General features: G+C 41.3%; 1 protein-coding gene across 13 annotated transcripts in view; it reads right to left on the minus strand.

Annotated features, from left to right (window-relative positions):
- Positions 1-21,393, minus strand: part of CADPS (calcium dependent secretion activator) — a 666,812-nt gene that overhangs the window by 188,072 nt on the left and 457,347 nt on the right. For 7 of the 13 annotated variants that reach the window (XM_073592166.1, XM_073592167.1, XM_073592162.1 and 4 more), the window contains exons 14-16: positions 2,807-2,908; positions 2,635-2,698; positions 2,179-2,302 (exon numbers count right to left, since the gene is read on the minus strand). In XM_073592166.1, the coding sequence (XP_073448267.1) occupies positions 2,179-2,302; positions 2,635-2,698; positions 2,807-2,908 (290 nt within the window). Of the gene's footprint in view, positions 1-289; positions 359-2,178; positions 2,303-2,634; positions 2,699-2,806; positions 2,909-21,393 lie in introns of all 13 variants that reach the window. The other 6 variants (XM_073592156.1, XM_073592157.1, XM_073592164.1 and 3 more) reach the window with 1 other exon arrangement.

Here is a 21,393-nt window from a genome sequence, read left to right on the forward strand (position 1 = left end):
CAAATTGGCGATACACAGAAGCAAAAGTAAAAATGCATTCAGGTCACAGACATAAACTTACAGACAGGTGCCAGTTTAAACAGACAAATGGCTTAGTTGTTTTAACCTCTTTTAGGCTGATAAAAAGTGACTGGACTTTCACACTGGGTTTCACAGACAGAAGCAACAGACAGGGAGAATGCTCATAGACTTAAAGCAAGGAAAGTGATTTGGTTTGGATCTGAAGGTTTTCGAGGTAATGGCAACAGAGTGGAGACAGCATGGAGAGGAGGTGGTGGTAAGTACTCACGAATGGTTAAATCCATCACTTGGGAGGCCAAGCAGAAGACAGGGTGTTCATACATTTCTCTCTTTTTCCCTATAAAAGAGGATTTGGGCATGCAAGAGGCTTAGGTCAGAGAGGTAAAGAGGTCAAAGGTTAGAGGAAAATGTTACATCAGGTTAAAAGGAGAAAAGATTTAAAGTATTTTGGGACACACAGAGAAGGGTGTTTTTTGTTTTTTTGTTTTTTTTTTTATTCGAATTTTGCTGGATTAACCATTCAGCATGCCCATATGTCACAGATTGGGACTGTGATGTTGTACAGTTTATTTGTGTTTTTTAGGGATTTTTGTACTCTTTGCAAGACTCAAATGATCCAAACATAAAAGGAAAGAAAACTGACGGAATTTGGCTTAAGATACTAAGCATTCAAGCCTTAAGTATCCAAGGCACGTAAAAGTTTTCCTCACAAGCATAGTCTTTGAAAATGTACCACTACCACCTGAATTTGATACCTTTATTTATATTGGTCAATTTTTTTTTTTTTAATGACTCCGTTGTTGGGAGTTGAGATTTTGAACTTGAATAGTAATGGGCGGTAGCCTTTGAGGTAGAAGTAAAATAACCTTACTATGCTTGTAAGAGAAAACCAGACTCATGCAACTGGTGGATGTTGGGTTGTTAAGAGTTAACAATCCCAGCATGCTCTTTTATTGGCATAGCAACCACTTTCAGAAAAGCAGAGGGAAAATGGCTGTGCCAATAACGAGTAAGGAGGGAAAGAAGCGAAGAGCAGGTAGTGTGGGATGAGGAACTTCTCTAAACAGAGAGCTGGAAAAGAAAAGGATTGTTGCTTCAAAGTATTCCCAGACCTAAAAGTCACAGTGCAGAAAAAAAAGGGCAAAGTATTCACACAACTGAGAAAAACTGCGGCACAAAAGAAGAGCTATAGTGTTCTACGTTGGAAATGAATGCATTTTTACTTACAGATTTTTTTTTAAAGATTTGTTTTGCATTGACTTATCTGAAAGAAGAGAGCAGATCTTACCAACGAGTTAGCACTTACTAAAGGAAGAACAGCTCTGACAAGGCAAAGTTTGTAAAGGAGGAAAATTATCCCGGAAACATACTCCTCCCACGTCCAATCAGCCATGTTTTTATATTTTATATAACAAGGGAATTGATGTCTTTGTTTTGCCAACCAAAGAGCCTTTAATTCATCATCCAAATCCACAACAACAACAAAACCTGCATACTTTTATTTGTATCAGTCATCTCTAGGACAAGATCTATTCAAGAGAAAAATCCCTTTAGTGCCCAGTTCTTAAGTGTTTCTCACTGGGCAAAGTTTAATAACTTCTCTTTCAGCCATTCCTTCAGCATTGTCAGGTGGGCAAAGTTAAGACCCACTTGACCTACAAAGGACTTGGACAAAGAAACCCTTTCAAAGTATAAAGGACTGCAAAAACCAACAACACATTTTACCAAACAATTTATAAGCTATACATACTTGTTAAAATGTACCTTTGCAGAGCTATGCCACAAAGCTAAAGCACTTTATTTTTTAGATCAACAAATTTACCTAGTCTGAAATAAACAAAACAATTCATAGCAACATATGTTCACTGCAAACCAATACTTTCGGGTTGACCAAATGGCAAAACACTAAACTCAAATTTCCAAAAAAAGCAAAGTACAGAAATACACATTGACAGGCAGTATTCCAAGACAAAACATAGACAAATATTAAAACCAAAGTACAATGTCTCAATTGCCAATATTTTATAAAACATGTATAAGACTTTGCACATGAATCAACCAGTCATCTTTCTATGCTTTCTAAGTAAACGTTTGGATCAATCAATGAACCAAGTGAACCAGTGAGCTTCCTGCAAAGTTATAAAATGAGTCTCTTACCTTCAATTTTGGCATATTCTGATAGTCTTGTGTAGTTGACTAAAGCAGCTTGCTCCAGGCATTTCCGGATAACATTTTTCACATCCTCTTGAGGAACTGGAGTAACTATATCTTTCATTAAAACCTTAATAACAGGAGATCAGTAGAACAGGAGGTGAAACGTACAGGTCTTTTTAAAGGCAAAAGGACAAACGTCTAATATTTTTAGGAGTTTAAAAAAAAAAAAATGTTATTTTGCTTTTAGAATGTAAGTATCTATAGTTAGGGACAATAGAAGATGCTTTAGCTCAACTAAGTATTATCCTTGTTTATTTTTCTCTCCTAATAAACAATTACCATGTGCTCCAAACACTTTCATGATCTTCAGAGTGGTTGATCAAAGGGTATGACCATAATAAGTTTATTGGTGCAAGAGGGGGAAGTATTACACCTCTGTAAGGAGAAATGACTGCTTACCCTCTCCAACAAGGATAAAGTTGCTTTTAATGCTCCTTCTGGTCGGCCAAATGGAAAGCAATACCTACAAATAAAGGAATATACAAATTTCCTCTGTGTAAATCCTATTCCCAGGGAGTGAGCTAATTAAGTTACATGTTTTTTTTTTTTCACTTTTTAAGAGATGCTTTACCTAAAATGTGTGATTTGATTTTCCAGCAACAAGCGAAGTCTTTCCTTGATTTCTTCAAATCGCTCTTTTTCTTCAACTGTAACCGTTCCTATGCCATCAGGCCTGGAGGACAAGAGGAGGAAATGAGTGACTTGGTTGGTTCACCTACTGACACAAGAAGCAGCATACAGTGTACAGTCAGAGCTGATGGGACTGTGCAGTAAACCTGTCTGTGTGACTCATGCTACATGACAGAGCATCAAAATGTATAGGAATATATATTTGGACAATTAAAAGGGAAAAACTATGTTTATTACTATACTACAAAATTAATCCTACAAATTTCACTATATGGTACTTAGATCCTGAGTAGTAATTTGTTACAACACCTATCATGTTTAGTATTTAATTATGAATAATATTACTACAAATAAAATTGCATTTATGACTTGCTGTGCAGTTTCTAATGCTTGCTGTAAACTCATTGCTGCCTATACAAAAAAAAGCCAGCATCCTGCCATTCAGAAACCTTGATCCAATATAACCACTCATGGGAATCATTCCCACCAAATAGTACGCAGCAGCAGCCCTGATGAAGGGGGAGTCAATTCCAATGAAACACTTTGGCTTGATATACATATTGCTAATTTTTATTAAAGATATATGGACCATATTTTTCCCTTGTCACCGGGCGCTGCTTTCTTTTTATCTGAGTCTACAAGCTATAAACTGAGAGAAGAGAGAAGATCTTACTAACAAGTGCAAACGTAAAGGAGGTAGTTAACTTAAAGTGCGATGCCGCGTACACTCGAGCCGACTTTACGGCAGACTTAGTCTGGCGGACCGGACTCCGTCAGATAATTCGATCGTGTGTGGGCTCCAGCGGACTTTTTTTCCCCAAAAGTTCAACGGACCTAGAAACGAAACATGTTTCAAATCTTTCCGACGGACTCGATCTGTCTCAAAAAAATGATACAGCGTTGCATGACCACGCAATTGTCATTCAAAGCGCTGAAAGCTGAAAATTGGCCTGGGCAGGAAGGGGGTAAAAGTGTCCAGTAGGAAAGTAGTTACATTTCTCTGGCATATTGACTATTTAAAGTGAATCTAGCTTCATCGTATTCCTTAAAGCGCATCTACATTATCTCAGAAAAGTGAGTACACCCCTCTCATTTTTGTAAATATTTTATTATATCTTTTCATGTGACAACACTGAAAAAATGACACATGGCTACAATGTAAAGTAGTGAGTGTACAGCTTGTATAACAGTGTAAATTCGCTGTCCCCTCAAAATAACTCAACACACAGCCATTAATGTCTAAAACGCTGGCAACAAAAGCGAGTACACCCCTGTTGTCCAAAGTGTCAATATTTTGTGTGGCCACCATTATTTTCCAGCACTGCCTTAACCCTCTTGGGCAGGGAGTTCACCAGAGCTTCACAGGTTGCCACTGGAGTCCTCTTCTACTCCTCCATGACGAAATCACAGAGCTAGTGGATGTTAGAGACCTTGCGCTCCTCTATCTACCGTTTGAGGATGCCCCACAGATGCTAAATAGAGTTTAGGTCTGGAGACATGCTTGGCCAGTTTATTACCTTTACCCTCAGGTTCTTTAGTAAGGCAGTGGTCGTCCTGGAGGTGTGTTTGGGGTCGTTATCATGTTGGAATACTGCCCTGCGACCCAGTCTCCGAAGGGAGGGGATCCTGCTCTGCTTCAGTATGTCACAGTACATGTTGGCATTCCGGGTTCCCTCAATGAACTGTAGCTCCCCAGTGCCGGCAGCACTCATGCAGCCCCAGACCATGACACTCCCACTACCATGCTTGACTGTAGGCAAGACACACTTGTCTTTGTACTCCTCACCTGGTTGCCTCTACGCACCATCGCTTGACACCATCTGAACCAAATAAGTTTATTATCTTGGTCTCATCAGACCACAGGACATGGTTCCAGTATTCCATAACCTTAGTCTGCTTGTCTTCAGCAAACTGCGGGCTTTCTTGTGCATCATCTTTAGAAGAGGCTTCCTTCTGGGACGACAGCCATGCAGACCAATTTGATGCAACATGCGGCGTATGGTCTGAGCACTGACAGGCTGACCCCCCACCTCTTCAACCTCTGCAGCAACTCTGGCAGCACTCATACGTCTATTTCCCAAAGACAACATTTGGATATGACGCTGAGCACGTGCACTCAACTCCTTTGGTCGACCATGGCGAGGCCTGTTCTGAGTGGAACCTGTCCTGTTAAACTGCTATATGGTCTTGGCTACTGTGCTGCAGCTCAGTTTCAGGATCTTGGCAATCTTCTTAGAGCCTAGACCTTATTTATGTAGAACAACAATTCTTTTTTTCAGATTCTCAGAGAGTTCTTTGCCACGAGGTGACATGTTGAACTTCCAGTGACCAGTTTAAGAGAGTCAGAGTGATAACACCAAAATTAACACACCTGCTCCCCATTCACACCTGAGACCTTCTAACACTAACGAGTCACATGACGCCAGGGAGGGAAATGGCTAATTGGGCCCAATTTGGACATTTTCACTTAGGGGTGTACTCACTTTTGTTGCCAACGGTTTAGACATTAATGGCTGTGTGTTGAGTTATTTTGAGGGGACAGTAAATTTACACTGTTATACAAGCTGTACACTCACTACTTTACATTGTAGCAAAGTGGTATTTCTTCGGTGTTGTCACATGAAAAGATATAATAAAATATTTACAAAAATGTGAAGGGTGTACTCACTTGTGTGAGATACTGTATATCTAATCACAAAGATGTAATATATTGCAGCTTTCCAGCAATTAGATGCGGTGGCTGCAGTAATTCTTTTTTTTTTGTTTGGGGCTTTGTTTCCTTAAGTTTTTCCCACTCATCCCTTTCTGTTCTAGGGTGCCAACACTCACTCACCATACTGCATCTATGAATATGCAGTGTTGTCACCCTAGGACAACACACCTTCCCCTCACTCATCTTCATAACATAAGGGTAAAGCCCTGTACATACGGGCCGAATGTCGGGAGACATTGGGTGGCAAAAAGAAAACTGCCGACATTCGGGACGTGTGTATGGCATCCTGTCCGACAGAAGCCGGATGAGCATGCTGGAAATTCATCAACCGTCTGACTCCCAATCAGCACTCTCCGCCAATGGCAGAGTGATTGGAGTGTTCTGGTGGGGTGCCATCCTCCTGTCAGAACACAATAGCTTAGCGGGGAGATCACTGTACTAACTTCAGATAGTACAGCGGCTCCGACAGGAGTTGACAGGTTTTTTTTTTTTGTTCAACCCACTGAAAAAAAAACTTATAACGTGTACCAGGCTTTAGTGTTTGGTAGCCCACCAAGAGAACTTGGAACAGTGCTAACTGATAACAGTCAGCAGAGTCAGAGACCACAGGAACTTATCAAACAGATATAAGAAAATCCTTTTAGTTTTATATAAAACAGACCAAAAGACAGCATATAACAGAGTATCATTCTTTGGACAAATACATTTGAACTCCTTTGAGTGGATCTTGAGTGAACATGATTGGCAGCCTGTCCCGCTAACTCCCAATGTTTATTACAGCTTGGTCACTTTGCTGGGAGCATGCTCTCAGCACAGAAACCTCAGTCATCCATGGATAAATGTGTGTGATGTGTGGGCATTAAAGGCCATTGTCTTCTTTGTATGTATATGTGTTATGTGAGAGGGAAGAGGTTGTGAACATTCTCTATACCCTAAATCAACTCCAACTGAATATAAAGTAGATGGATAGATACAGTAGACTGTTTTCTATATACTGATCAGCCATACCATTATGATCACTGACAGATAAAGTAAAAACCTTGATTATCTTGTTACAATGGCATCTGAAAGTGGGTGGGATATATTAGGCAGCAAGTGAACATGTTGTCCCTGAAGTTGATGTGTTGAAAGCAGAAACAATGGGCAAGTTTAAAAATCATAGCGACTTTGACAAAGGCCATATTGAGATGGCTAGACGACTGCCTCAGAGCAACTCCAGAACTGCAGCTCTTGGGGGATGTTCCTTGTCTACAGTAGTCAGGACCTACCAAAAGTGGTCCAAGGAGGGAAAACTGATGAGCCGTTGACATGGTCATGAGTGGCCAAGACTTGTTGGTTGATCTCAATTGGTTGCGTGTCCTGCAGACAGGTCAGACTGCTCATGCTGACCCATGTCCACAGCCATACGCACCTGCAAATGAGCATGGGAGCATCAGATGTGGACTACAGTACAATGGAAGAAGGTGGCCTGGTCTGATGAATTCTAGAATGGCTTCAAGGAACATAACAATGAGTTTGAGGTGCTGACTTGGCTTTGAAATTCTCTAGATCTCAATTCAAATCAACATCTGTGGGATTTGTTAGAAAAACAAGCCCAATCCATGGGGGCCCCACCTCGCAACTTGTAGGACTTAAGGAAGAATTCTTGGGATTTTTTTTTTTGCATGCAGTGGAGCTATGCCCACACTGCATGGGTTAACTGCTTGTTTTTGGGGAGAGCAGAGTGGAGATATACTACCTAATCCACCTATCCACTAAGCGCAAGACCTGTCCCTGCTGCTCCTGTCCCCCCACCGTTTCTGGATGTAAGGACGGCAGGGACAGTCCACCCCTGGACACGGGGGAGCCCCATTTGTCAGATGGATTGGGTAAGTTTAGCATTTTGGTGTGACCCTAGACAAAATGAGCAGATAACCCATGCAGTGTGGGCATAGCCCCAATGCATGGGAAAAAAATTCCCGGAATTTTCCTTTTCAGGGCTGGAAGGTTTACCCCCCTTTCTGACCAGGCCATTTTTTGCGATACGGCACTGGGTTGTTTTAACTGACAACTGCGAGGTCTTGCAACGCTGTACCCAAAGAAAATGTATGTCCATTTTTTCTCACAAATAGAGATTTCTTTTGGCGGTATTTGATCACCTCTGTGGTTCTTATTTTTTTGTGCTATAAACAAAGAACAAACGACAATTTTGAAAAAAAAAAAACTATATTTTTTACTTTCTGCTCTAAATCACATAAAAAAAATGTAAAAAATCTAATCTCTTCATCAGTTGAGGCCAATATGTATTCTGCTACATATTTTTGGTAAAAAAAATCCCAATAAGCATATAATGATTGGTTTGCGCAAAAGTTACAGTGTCTTCAAACTATGGGATATTTTTACTTATTTATTTATTTTACTAGTTATGGCGACGATCAGCGACTTATAGCGGGACTGCAATATTGTGATAGACAAATCGGACACTAACTGACACTTTTGACACTTTTTTTGGGACCAGCGACACTAATACAGTGATCAGTGCTAAAAATATGCTCACGCCCAAAACCTGGAAGTGCAGAATCACGTATATATACAGAGCGGCCACCCTGTAGCAGTAAATCTGCTATGGAGCGGTTGTGAAGCAGTTAAAGGATCTGCTACTGATGGCTTGGTGCCAGATACCCCAGCAAACCTTCAGAAGTTTAGTGGAGACCATGCCTCAACGGTTATGGTGGGTAAATATGATGGGTAAATATGGTGGGTAAATATGTCCACTGAGAGAAGTGTATAGCATCTATCAAATTAGACAATACAATGTGACTTACAAATATAATATTTATATCGTTTTTTTGTCAGTGTTTTTTACTTTATTGTAAAATTTTTGTATGAACAGAGTCAGAAACCTCTACAAATATAAAACACAGAGCAACTAGCCATAGTCACTTACGGACCGCCCGCTGTCATTATACGGCGGTTGTTTGACCTTGAATACCAGGTTTATGGCAGCAGATAGCTGCCACAACCCCAGCATCTTTTTAAACAGCAGGCGGCCTGCTTTCAGATAAAAGTGGTCTCTGTGGCAGATTCACAGCGAGATCACTTTTATCGGCAGCGGGAGAGGTGCCCCCTCCTCCTGCCGCTCCCCAGTGGTCTCCGCCGCTACCGACGGCTTCTTTCCCCTCTGAGGCATGGAGCTAAGTGAGGGAAACATGGTCCCCACTCGGCTCCATACCATTGGACGATGCCCAGTGGTCTTAAAGGGGACATTTATTTTTATTGAAAAAAAAAAGACATTTATTTATTTATTGCTTTTAAGTGTAAATGTGAGATCTGAGGTCTTTTTTACCCCAGATCTCACATTAAAGAGGTCCTGTCATGCTTTTTTTCTATTATAAGGGATGTTTACATTCCTTGTAATAGGAATAAAAGTGACCCAAAAATCTTTTTTTTAAAAGACAGTGTAAAAATAAAAAATAAAAAGCAAAATAAATAATAAAAATAAAATAAAAATTTAAAGTGCCCTATTCCGCCAAGGTCGCACGCAGAAGCGAATGCATACGTAAGTTGTGCTCGCATATGAAAACGGTGTTCAAACCACACATTTGAGGTATCCCTGTGATCTGTAGAGCAAGAGCAATAATTCTAGCCCAGGACCTTCTCTGTAACTCAAAACTGGTAACCTGTAGAAATTTTTAAATGTTGCCTATGAAGATTTTTAAGGGTCAAAGTTTGTACCCATTCCACGAGCGAGCGCAATTTTGAAGCATGACATATTGGGTACCAATTTACTCGGCGTAACATTATCATCTCACAATATAGAAAAAAATTGGGCTAACGTTACTGTTGTCTTCTTTTTTTATTCAAAAAATGTATTTTTTCCCCCCTAAAAATTGTGCTTTTAAGACAGCTGCGCAAATACGGTGTGACATAAAGTATTGCAACAACCGCCATTTTATTCTCTAGGGTGTCCGAAAAAAAATATATAATGTTTGGGGGGGGGGGGGGGGGTTCTAAGTAGTTTTCTAGCAAAAAAAAAATTGATTTTAACTTGTAAACAAGTTTGAAAAATAGGCCTGGTCCTTAAGTGGTTAAAACAGTGCTCTGTGCAATGTGTATAGCGGAATCCATACAACTAAGAATGAAACAGAATGGAGAAACTGTGAGCTGCTAAACGAAAGGAGTATAAGGTGACAGAGTACAAGTATACACTTCCTCTTGCTTTTATCCCCAGGCGGCTACATATTATAGATAGCTCTTGAATATTTACACCGCACCATAATCCATATGAATGGGACAAGAGACAAGTCTAATCCATTCACTAAAGAAATCAGCAGCCCAGACAACCATCGTTATTACTCGCTATTGTTGTCGCGCAAAGAGCGCGGATCCAATGATTACCTACGTCGTTCTATGTCAGCACAGTCTGTTTCTGGTAATATAAGTCTTGTGAAAACTGCACAAATGTTCGAAGTCGAGGCCTCCTCCAGTGAAGGGACTAAGCTTTGCAAATCCTCAGCACTAGTCTAGTTTAGTTACACAAAAGACTTGGCAAAGGATTACAAACCTTTAATGAACCTCCTGTCAGGGGTTAATTGGTTAGCTTTACTTCCCTTTCTTAAACAAATCAAAAGACCTTAAATTCCAAAAATTGCAATCTGTACTGTAATGTTTGAACGGCCTCTTAACAAGAGAGGCCTTTCACAAGAGAATATGGTTTCTTTGTACCCTCCACCGATCTTGCTACTGATAATGTGTGACTTTTGTGGCTGGCACTTGGGAATACCAAAATATTCACATTTCAAAAAGAAACCAATAATATGCTTGAGCTACAAATCTGTCTTATGATATACAGGAATAATATGGATAACTCATAAAGAAAAAAAAAAAACTCCCAAGTTTCAAAAACAACGTACAGACAAAATAAATTTATAAGGAATTTTCAGTCCTTAGATATGGTGACTGCATTCGTTTTCAAGAACTAAGTGCAGAAATAAATACACATTGATCCTACCAGAAACCCAGTGCACATGTAACTTCCCATGCAATGAACTGAAATAACAAACAATGTTATTATTTTTCCCTGCTCTTTTCTGTAAACTACAAAACGACACCCTTATATCATGATGAGCAGTGCTCTGTAGTCCATATGAAGTGGGGGTGTTCTGTAATCCAAGTCAGGAGAACAGCCTGCAGTAGCGGTGATGTTTTTTTTATAGATACACTGCAGTCAGCGAGTGTGGTCATCCTAAAATAGGAAGTGTGTTGCTGACAGGATTGGTAAGCTACAATATATTACGTTTTCTGGTTTGGGGTTTAGATATACTTTAACCACTTCAATACAGGGAACTTTCCCCCCTTCCTGCCCAGGCCAATTTTCAGCTTTCAGCGCTGTTGCATTTTAAATGACAATTGCGCAGTTGTGCAACACTGCACCCCAACAACATTTTTATAATTTTTTTTCCCCACAAATAGAGCTTTCTTTTGGTGGTATTTGATCACCTCTGGGTTGTTGTTTTTTTTGCGCTACAAATAAACAGATACCGGAAATTTTGAAGAAAAAAAGTTTTTCTTTGTTTCTGTTATAAAACTTTGTAAATAAGTAAGTTTTCTTCTTCACCGATGAGGCTGCACTGATGGGCACTGATGAGGTGGCACTAATGATGAGACACTTATATGCAACACTGATGGGCGCTGATAGGCGGCATTGATAAGCAGCACTGATGGGCACTGATATGCAGCACTGACAGGTGGCACTGATGGGCACTCATAGGTGGCACTGATGGGCACTCATAGGCGGCACTGATGGGCACTCATAGGTGGCACTGATAGGCAGCACTGGTGGGCACTGATAGGCATCACTGGTGGGCACTGATAGGCTGCACTAATGGGCACCAATAGGCAGCACTGATGGGCATTGATGGGTGGCACTGATGGGAGGTACTGATGGGCACTGATAGATGGCATGATAGGCAGCACTGAATAGGAGGCACTGACAGGCAATCACTGATGGGCACAGATTGGCATTTCAATGGGCACTAATTGACATTCCTGTTGGTCTCTAGTGGGCATCCCTGGTGGGATGTAGTGGGCACCCACGATGGGTCTGCACTGATAATCAATGCTCTGATTATCAGTGCAGACCCCCCCCATCAGGAAAACAGCCGATCGGCTCTCCTCTACTCTGTCTTGTCAGTGAGAGTAGAGGAAAAGCCAATCAATGGCACTTCCTAATTACCATGTGATCAGCTGAGATTGGACAAAGCTGAGCACATGGTAAAGAGTTTATGTCATGCTCTTTACAGGGATAGGAGATGCGGTGTGTCAGACTGACACAACACACCACTGATCACTCCGCTGAGCGTGCAAGCGGCTTATCCAGCTGGCTGTCATATGGCACCCAGTCAGGATAATGCAACCACTTTACGGCCATCATTCTGCTATATGGCGGACGGGAAGTGGTTAAAATGATATTAACCACTTGCCTCCCAAGCCTATTCTTGCACTTCTCTCCTACATGAAAAATGCATCATTTTTTTGCTAGAATACTATTTAGAATTCCCAAAAATTCTATATATATATTTTTTTTAAGCAGAGACCCCTCCTTTCTCTAAGCTAACAGGCAGACTGTAGAATGCACTTTCCACTGCTCTTTCCTGTGGAAAGTTCAGGGAAACCCATATTCAGCCGACAGCGGACTGGTAGGCAATTGTGCTACAAGTTTGAAAGTTTGAAAATGACTTGCTAAGCTATTGCTAGACTTGCCAGGCTTCACAAGTTTGTTGCATGATTTCAGCAAGTCTGCATTGCATGACTCAATTTTCTTTGCAAACATTCTGCAAGTCTTCTGCAAGTTCTGGTTCTGTTATGTTGTGCAATAGTCATCCCACCACAGGGGGCACTGTGACTGAATTTTCATGCTGTAAACCAGGGATATGCAATTAGCGGACCTCCAGCTGTTGCAGAACTACAAATCCCATGAGGCATAGCAAGCCTCTGACAGCCACAAGCATGACACCCAGAGGCAGAGGCATGATGGGACTTGTAGTTTTGCAACAGCTGGAGGTCCGCTAATTGCATATCACTGCTGTAGACTTACCACTGCAACTTTTCTCTTGCTAGCGACTTGCCATGCAAATTTGCTACAAATTGGAAAAGTGTCAACTAGAACTTGTGCTTCAAATGCTCTGCAATGTACAACTTGCCAATGAAAATGTGTAGCACGTTAACCGACTTACAATTCCAAACTGACACAAATTTGTGGCACGTTATCCATGCTATCTGGGTGTCAATGAGTTGGTCTGGGCTCTAGACTTTAATGTTGGGATCCACCCAGATGCCTGACCGGCAGCTGGCTTAGCCTCTCAGTGTGGTGCTCAGAGACTGAGCCAGCCAATTCTGCCCCGTCAACAGCCTGGCGCTTAAGTAAGTGCTGGATGGGCAGAACAGAGAGCCAGTGACCAACAGTCTTTGATCACACAGTTCTTGGTGTAGAGGCGGTGGGGGACAGCTGCAGTATTGGATCAATGTTGCATCCACCTAATTGAGTATAAATGTTTGTTTTTTAGGATTCCCACACTTCACTTTTAATCAATACAGCTTGGTCAGTAACCTGCCACAGAATGTTTAGACAATGAAGGAGAAGCAGAACACTAATGAGGTCAACACTCTGCACTTTCCTTCTGCAAGCATGTTCAAATTAAAAAGCATTAAAGGGGTGACTGGATCAGAGTGCTGAACTTGTTTCTTTCTCAGTTTCTCATTTTTTTTTATATTTATATTTATTTTCATTTCTATTTCTACTTTCATTTTTCTCCCTTGCCCCCCCATCCCCCCCACCCCTTATGGTATACTTTTCAGCGTTCACCACCCCTCCCCTCTTTTCATTTCTCATATCCAAGTTGTATCTATAAATGTTAAATAGTTATGAGCTTTATTCCAATGCTTTGTCAGCTTATTTTCCAAGATTGGTGGGTTTAGTCAGTACTCACCCACCAATCTCGGAAGTATATTTATACCATCACCTAATATCATCACCTAATGCCTGAAAAAGGACCACGCATGCTCCGAACGCGTGCACCACCCCGCTCCATCTGACATCTACCTGACACCCGGAAGTGATATCGGCGGCTTCTCTCTGTATGTACCCATGGACTAGGAAGTGCTGGGAGCCACCAGCACCGCCGTGACCATCCGTGACCAGACTGACACCTCCACACCACACAGCACATCCTCCCTCCATAGCGGATGAACCCCGTACAGTGTCTCCACCACGCTGACCTTCTTTTATTTACACTGTGAATGTGTATATATTTTTTGTTGCCATTAAATACTTGACATACTGCACTCAGATGGAGCTGCTCTCTTTCCTTGGTTTGTGTTTCTTTCTCAGTAGAAATACTGTTGTGCAGGGGGTGACTCTGTCCAGATTATTAAAGTGGTTGTAATGGCAGAAGGTTTTTTATCCTAATGCATTCTATACATTAAGATAAAAAGCCTTCTGCATGCAGCAGCTCCCCTCAGCGCCCCTAATACCTTCCTGAGCCTCCTCTCTATCCAGCAATGTTGTAGGAGTGTCTTGGATGCCTGGGACTCCCCTCCTCATTGGCTGAGACAGCATTGAGGCACCATTGGCTCCTGCAGCTGTCAAGTCAGTCAGCCAATGAGGACAGAGAGGGGGCGGGGCCGGGCTGCAGCTCCGTGTCTGAATGGACACACGGAGCTGCAGCTCGGCTTGGGTGACCCCATAGCAAGCTGCTTGCTGTGGGGGGCACTCGTCAGAAGGGAGGAGTCAGGAGAGCTGAAGAGGGACCCGAGAAGAGAAAGATCTGGGCTGCTCTGTGCAAATCCACTGCACAGTGCAGGTAAGTATAACATGTTTGTTATTTTTAACAAAAAAAAAAACAAGACTTTACAATCACTTTAACTTTCTATGAAGTAAAGTATTGATGCAAATTTTATATAAAACTAGATTTACTGTATTGAATTTAATGACTACATAACTGGATTGAAGAGCATGCTGTTTCATATTTGCCAAGAGTTTAGCTGTAAGTTGTAAAACTTATGTTGTTAAGAGTATTTTCACACTGTTGCTCGCATTTACAAGCTACAAGTTAAAAATGTGTGCTCAAGTTTTATAAATAAAATTAAACCTTGCAACAAGGAAACAACCACATCACTGCCTCAGCACCTGGTACCTAGAAAGGCTGAGGAAAATTTACCAAAGGGGTGGAGAAGTGTTTAACGTATTGTAGAGACCCACCAATAAAGTATGGGCTGGTTCTGGATAAAGTAGAGAGGTATTAGAACACCTGTCAGGTTTTCATTGCTGTCTGTACCCCTATCAGGGATACGCACCCTCCTAATTTGTCCTGTTTCTTATTATCACTGAAAAAAAAATCCCAAATGTGGAGATGTCCCCAGAACAGGAATAGACAGGAAGAGGACACTAGTTATGGTGACCCTGGTGGAACAGGAAGTGAAGGGAAAACTCTTGAATGAGACACAGACAGCAAAGTTTAAAAAAAAAGTATCTTTAGTTCTACTTTACCCGCTTCTGGACCGCCCCACACAGATATACTGTATACTGTACCTGTACGTTATTTTTGTGCATGGGGTCTGGGGCGCGTGAGCGCTGCCAGCGACCCCTCCCGCTGTGATTGGACATAGTGGAAGCCAATGCAGCGGGACCGGCAGACGCGATGTCCGTCAGGAACCGCCGATTGTTCTAAGGAAAGGCAGAATGGCGGTCTGCCTATACAAACAAGTCAAAGCACCCCCCCCCCACAGTTAAAAAGCACCCTCTAGGGACACACTTAACCCTTTGATCACCCCTGATGTTAACCCCTTCCCAGCCAGTGTCATTAGTACAGTGACAGTGCAATTTTTTTTAGCACTGATCACTGCATTGGTGTCAATGGTGCCCAAAAAGTGTCAGTTAGGTGTCCAATTTGTCCGCCGCAATGTTGCAGTCCCGCTAAAAAATGCTTATTGCCGCTATTACTAGTAAAAAAGAATAAAATAAAAAATTCCATAAATATATCCCATAGTTTGTAGACGCTATATCTTTTGGGCAAACCAATCAATATAGGCTTATTGGGATTTTTTTTTACCAAAAATATGTAGCAGAATACATATTGGCCTAAATTGATGAAGACATTTAGATTTTTTACATTTTTTTACTGGGTATGTTTTAAAGAAGAAAGTATAAAATATTGTTTGTTTTTTTTTCAAAATTGTCGGGTTTTTTGTCTATAGCGCAAAAAATAAAAAATGCAGAGGTGATCAAATACCACCAGAAAAAAGCTCTATTTGTGGGAAAAAAATGGACATCAATTTTATTTAGGTACAGCGTCGCATGACTGAGTAATTGTCAGTTAAAATAATGCAGTGCTGTATTGCAAAAAATGGCCTGGTCATGAAGGGAGGTAAACCTTCCGGGGCTGAAGTGGTTAAACACTTCCTATATTGACAGTGCGTTTTGAAGGAGAAGAGAAGAGGGATTGGCTAGCCACCATCACCCCTGTGCCACCCCAACCAGACCATGGAAGCTGTTTAAAAATACAATTAGTCCTTTGAGTTAACATAGATTTATCTTCCTCTGTATTACAATAATGTAAAACTTAATTGGGTTCTTTAGATCTTCCAATTGATTACATAATCTAATATCTCCTGCTTTAAGCTATTTTTATTTTGCCATATCATAGTGTACCTGCAACCACAATACACATTTTTAAAAGTTTAAAAAAAGTATGTTTAGCAGCATTTATTCTATACAAAGAAATAAAAAAACAAAGTAAACTTGATAAAAAAGGGGCATTAATATAATTATTATTTCTTATTAACATAATTATAATTAATTATGCAATAAAATAACATAATATATTAAGTAGAATAATAAAAAATATTAAGTAATGAATATATTAAAAAAAAATATTCGAATTAATATATATATTATTATTCTTAATATAATTATATATATATATAGCAAAGTTCCGAGGATGAGGTGCACGGCAGACATGTATGTTTGTGCAATGCAAGCAGGTCTTCCCAAGGGCCATAATATAGAAAAAGGAGAAGGGATTGCTGCATAAAAAGTTATTTAACCACTTGCCGCCCGCCATATAGCAATATGACGTCAGCAAAGTAGTTTCAATATCCTGACCGGACGCCATATGACGTCCAGCAGGATATCAAGCCACTACGCGCCCCCAGGGGTTGCGCATCGCGGCGATCGTTGTTAGGGTGTGTCAGTGTGACACACCGCAACACCAATCTAGGTAAAGAGTCTCTGACGGAGACTCTTTACCACGTGATCAACTGTGTCCAATCACGGCTGATCACAGTGTAAACAGGAAGAGCCGTTGATCGGCTTTTCCTCACTCCTGTCTGTCAGACGCGGGTTGATCGGCTGCTCCTCTGACAGGGGGGTCTGTGCTGAAGATTATTAGCGCAGCTCCCCTGAGGATGCCCACACTGGACCACCAGGGACGCCACTAGGACCACCAGGGATGTCACCACCAGGTATGCCACACTAGACCACCAGGGATGTCAATCAGTGCCCACAATGGATGCCAATCAGTGCCCACAATGGATGCCAATCAGTGCCCACAATGGGCATCACTGATTGGCAGGCATTATTGTTTGGCACCGATTGGCATCCATCCGTACCATCAATAAGTGTACATCAGTATCTCTATCAGTGCCCATCCATGCCCAACCGTGCCACCTATCAGTGCCCACCCGTGCCACCTATCAGTGCCCATCTGTGCCGCCTATCAGTGCCCATCCGTGCCACCTATCAGTGCCCATTCGTGCCGCCTATCAGTGCCCACCCGTACCGCCTTTCAGTGCCCATCAGTGCCACCAATGTGTACCCATCAGTGCTGCATATCAGTGCCACAAATCAGTGACCATCAGTGCCGCCTATCAGTGCCGCATATTAGTGCCCATCATCAGTGCCACCGCATCAGTGCCACCTCATTGGTGCCCATCCGTGCCAACTTATCAGTGCCCATCAGTGCCAACTTATCAGTGCCCATCAGTGAAGGAGAAAACTTACTTATTTACAAAGTTTTGTAACAGAAACAAAAAAAATCTTTTTTTATCAAAATTTTCGGTCTTATTTTATTTGTTTAGCAAAAAATAAAAACCCCAGAGGTGATCAAATACCAAAAGAAAGCTCTATTTGTGGGAACAAAATGATAAAAATTTAGTTTGGATACAGTGTAGCATGACTAAGTAATTGTCATTCAAAGTGTGACAGCGCTGAAAGCTGAAAATTGGTCTGTGCAGGAAGGTGTCTAAGTGCCCAGTATTGAAGTGGTTAATGAAAAAATGTAAAATACATCATGATTACCTGGTATTTCAAAGTTAACAGGTTTGGACTTGAACAGATAACGTCCGTCTTCAAAATCCAAATACCTACAAATGACCACATACATGGCTGGATATAGGGCTCTCTCTCACAATTAAGTAATTAAGCAATCTGGAACCAATTAATGATTACGGGCGTTATCTGTTATCCGAAACTGTTAACCTTGAAATACCATGTAATCTTGATGTATTTTTAATTTGTTCATTAAATAATTTTTTGCGCAGCAATCCCATCTCCTTTATATATATATATATATATATATATATATATATATATATATATATATATATATATATATTCCTTTATATATATATATATATATATATATATATATATATATATTCCTTTATATATATATATATATATATATATATATATATATATATATATATTCCTTTATATATATATATATATATATATAATTATGTTACAGCGCACCTGCATTGCTGCAGGAATTATGTTTGCGCTCATTTAAAATGATCTCTAAAAATATCATATATACATTATCATCATATATGTCGATCTATCCACAGGTCAGCTCCTGCCACATTAAAAAGTTGGAAGTCTCATGGATGTCTCGAAGGGCCTGCCAAGCGAGAGCCATCAAGAGTACAAGGACTTCCTGTCTCAAACAGCTGTGGATTAGATCACATCTGACATGACAAGCATCTCTTGGATCTACCTTTCAAATTTTTGGCAAACCATTTTCTCACTGTCTTTCACAAAGTTGACATTTTCGGCAGCACTATAGGAAAGATGTCATGTTGCCTGCTTTTCAAGTTGTTGTCACAGTGCATAGCACCAGTTCTGTCATCTTTACTCGCCTCACAATCTCCCATCTTGAGCCGTGTCACAAATAATAATGCTTTCAGTGGTTTTGTCAAATTTCAGATACTATCAGCCGGCTACATATCTATCGAGTCTCTAGTTATGATCATGTTTAGCTGCTCAACTACATTTCCTTAATATGAATTCTTTAGCCACTTAATAATCACTTATTCATTCCAGAATTTGATTTAAAAAGATACCACTTCTGGGTTTAAAAAAAAATTTAAAAAAATTTTTTCAAAGAAAAAAATGTTTATTTTTTTAGTATATCTTTACATTACTTAATTAAGAAACCCACAAACTGTTTAAAACTATAAAAAAAAGTGCTTGTAGAATAATAAATCAGAGCAATTCCTTGCTATTATTCTAACTGCTCAGTTTTAATATGTAGAGCAAACACTAATAAAGTCATAATAAATAAAATGTGTTTACTAAGGCAGAAATCCTAAGGCTATTGAAGATGCAGAGATGTGAGATGTGTTACTAAATTAAATATATTGGAGTTGATTTACTAAGGGGTACAGAATGTTCACTTAACAAAATGAATGTGTACTTAGCTTAGTAAATAAAGTGAAGCTGGGTTATGTCAACCATTTAAAAAATGTGACTGGCAAATACCAGTAAATGCCTGGTAATTGCAAGAAAATTCAGGCTGGCAAGTGTGCCTATATTGAATAAGGATAAGTGGTTTACCTGCAGGAGTCAAATTCAAGAACCAGGATGCAGGTGGACTTGGATCAGATAAGGTTTTATTGTGCACAGAGAAATAACAAGCGGGGAGTAAGGTGGTAGATATTTTTGGTAAAGTCAGCTGTGCATATTATATGCTCACATTGTCTTCATGTTTTGTTTTTTTTTATTGGAAATTCTGTTCAGCCTGTCTAGTGATCCAGACAGTGCAAACAGTTCCTGGACCTCTCAGCAGACAAGACACCAGCTAAGCCGGAATATAAAAAAAAAACAAAAAAAAAACCACAGATCCAGAATTTGCCCTTTGCCCCTGTGAAATGACAATGAAACAGCAAGTGCACACAAATGAGGCCATCCATGTGTTCCTGTCTGTGCGGGGGGATAGCCTGATATCAACACAGATTGAGTACTTAGTTCTATGTAAAATATATTTAATAATATTATAATGTACCCAACTGGTTTATATAGAGCAGTGGTCTCCAAACTGTGGCCCGAGGGCCGTATGTGGCCCTTTGTTTGCTTTTGTCGGGCCCGTGAGGCACCATTCCTCCCACTGACACCAATGATGGGGCACTATTCCTCCCACTGACACCAATGATGGGGCACTATTCCTCCCACTGATACCAATGATGGGGCACTATTCATCCCACTGACACCAATGATGGGGCACTATCCCTCCCACTGATACCAACGATGGGGCACTATTCATCCCACTGACACCAATGATGGGGCACTATTCCTCCCACTGACACCAACAATGGGGCACTATTCTTCCCACTGACACCAACAATGGGGCACTATTACTCCCACTGACACCAACAATGGGGCACTATTCCTCCCTCTGAAACCAATGATGGTGCACTATTTTTCCCACTGATACCAATTATGGGACATTATTCCTCCTACTGACACCAACGATGGGGCACTATTCCTCCCACTGACACCAACGATGGGGCACTATTCCTCCCACTGACACCAACAACGGGGCACTATTCATCCCACTGACACCAACAATTGGGGCCATATTCCTCCAACTGATAACAATGATGGGGCACAATTCCTCCCACTGACATCAATGATGGGGCACTATTCCTCCCACTGGCACCAACGATGGGGCACTATTCCTCCCACTGACACCAATGATGGGGCACTATTCCTCCCACTGACACCAATGATGGTACACTATTCCTCCCACTGACACCAACGATGGGGCACTATTCCTCCCACTGACACCAATGATGGGGCACTATTCCTCCCACTGACACCAATGATGGTGCACTATTCCTCCCACTGACACCAATGATGGGGCACTATTTCTCCCACTGACACCAACAATGGGGCACTATTCCTCCCACTGACACCAATGATGGGGCACTATTCCTCCCTCTGACACCAATGATGGTGCACTATTTTTCTCACTGATACCAATTATGGGACATTATTCCTCCTACTGACACCAACGATGGGGCACTATTCCTCCCACTGACACCAATGATGGGGCACTATTCCTCCCACTGACACCAATGATGGGGCACTATTCCTCCCAATGACACCAATGATGGGGCACTATTCCTCCCACTGACACCAACAATGCGGCACGATTCCTCCCACTGACACCAACGATGGGGCACTATTTCTCCCACTGGCACCAATGATGGGGCACTATTCCTCCCACTGACACCAACGATGGGGTACTATTCCTCCCACTGACACCAACGATGGGGCACAATTCCTCCCACTGACACCAACGATGGGGCACTATTTCTCTCACTGATACCAATGATGGGACACTATTCCTCCTACGGACCACATATTTTAAATCACACTGACCACCAAGCCTGAGACATTGTGGACTCCCATCAATGCTGGGGCTTTTTTTAATCTTATTGGCCACAGTCCGGCCCTCCTAAAGTCTGAAAGGCAGAAAACTGGCCCTTTGTTTAGG

This window comes from Aquarana catesbeiana, linkage group LG07 (genome assembly GCF_042186555.1).
Source record: "Aquarana catesbeiana isolate 2022-GZ linkage group LG07, ASM4218655v1, whole genome shotgun sequence".
NCBI classification, from domain to species: domain Eukaryota; kingdom Metazoa; phylum Chordata; class Amphibia; order Anura; family Ranidae; genus Aquarana; species Aquarana catesbeiana.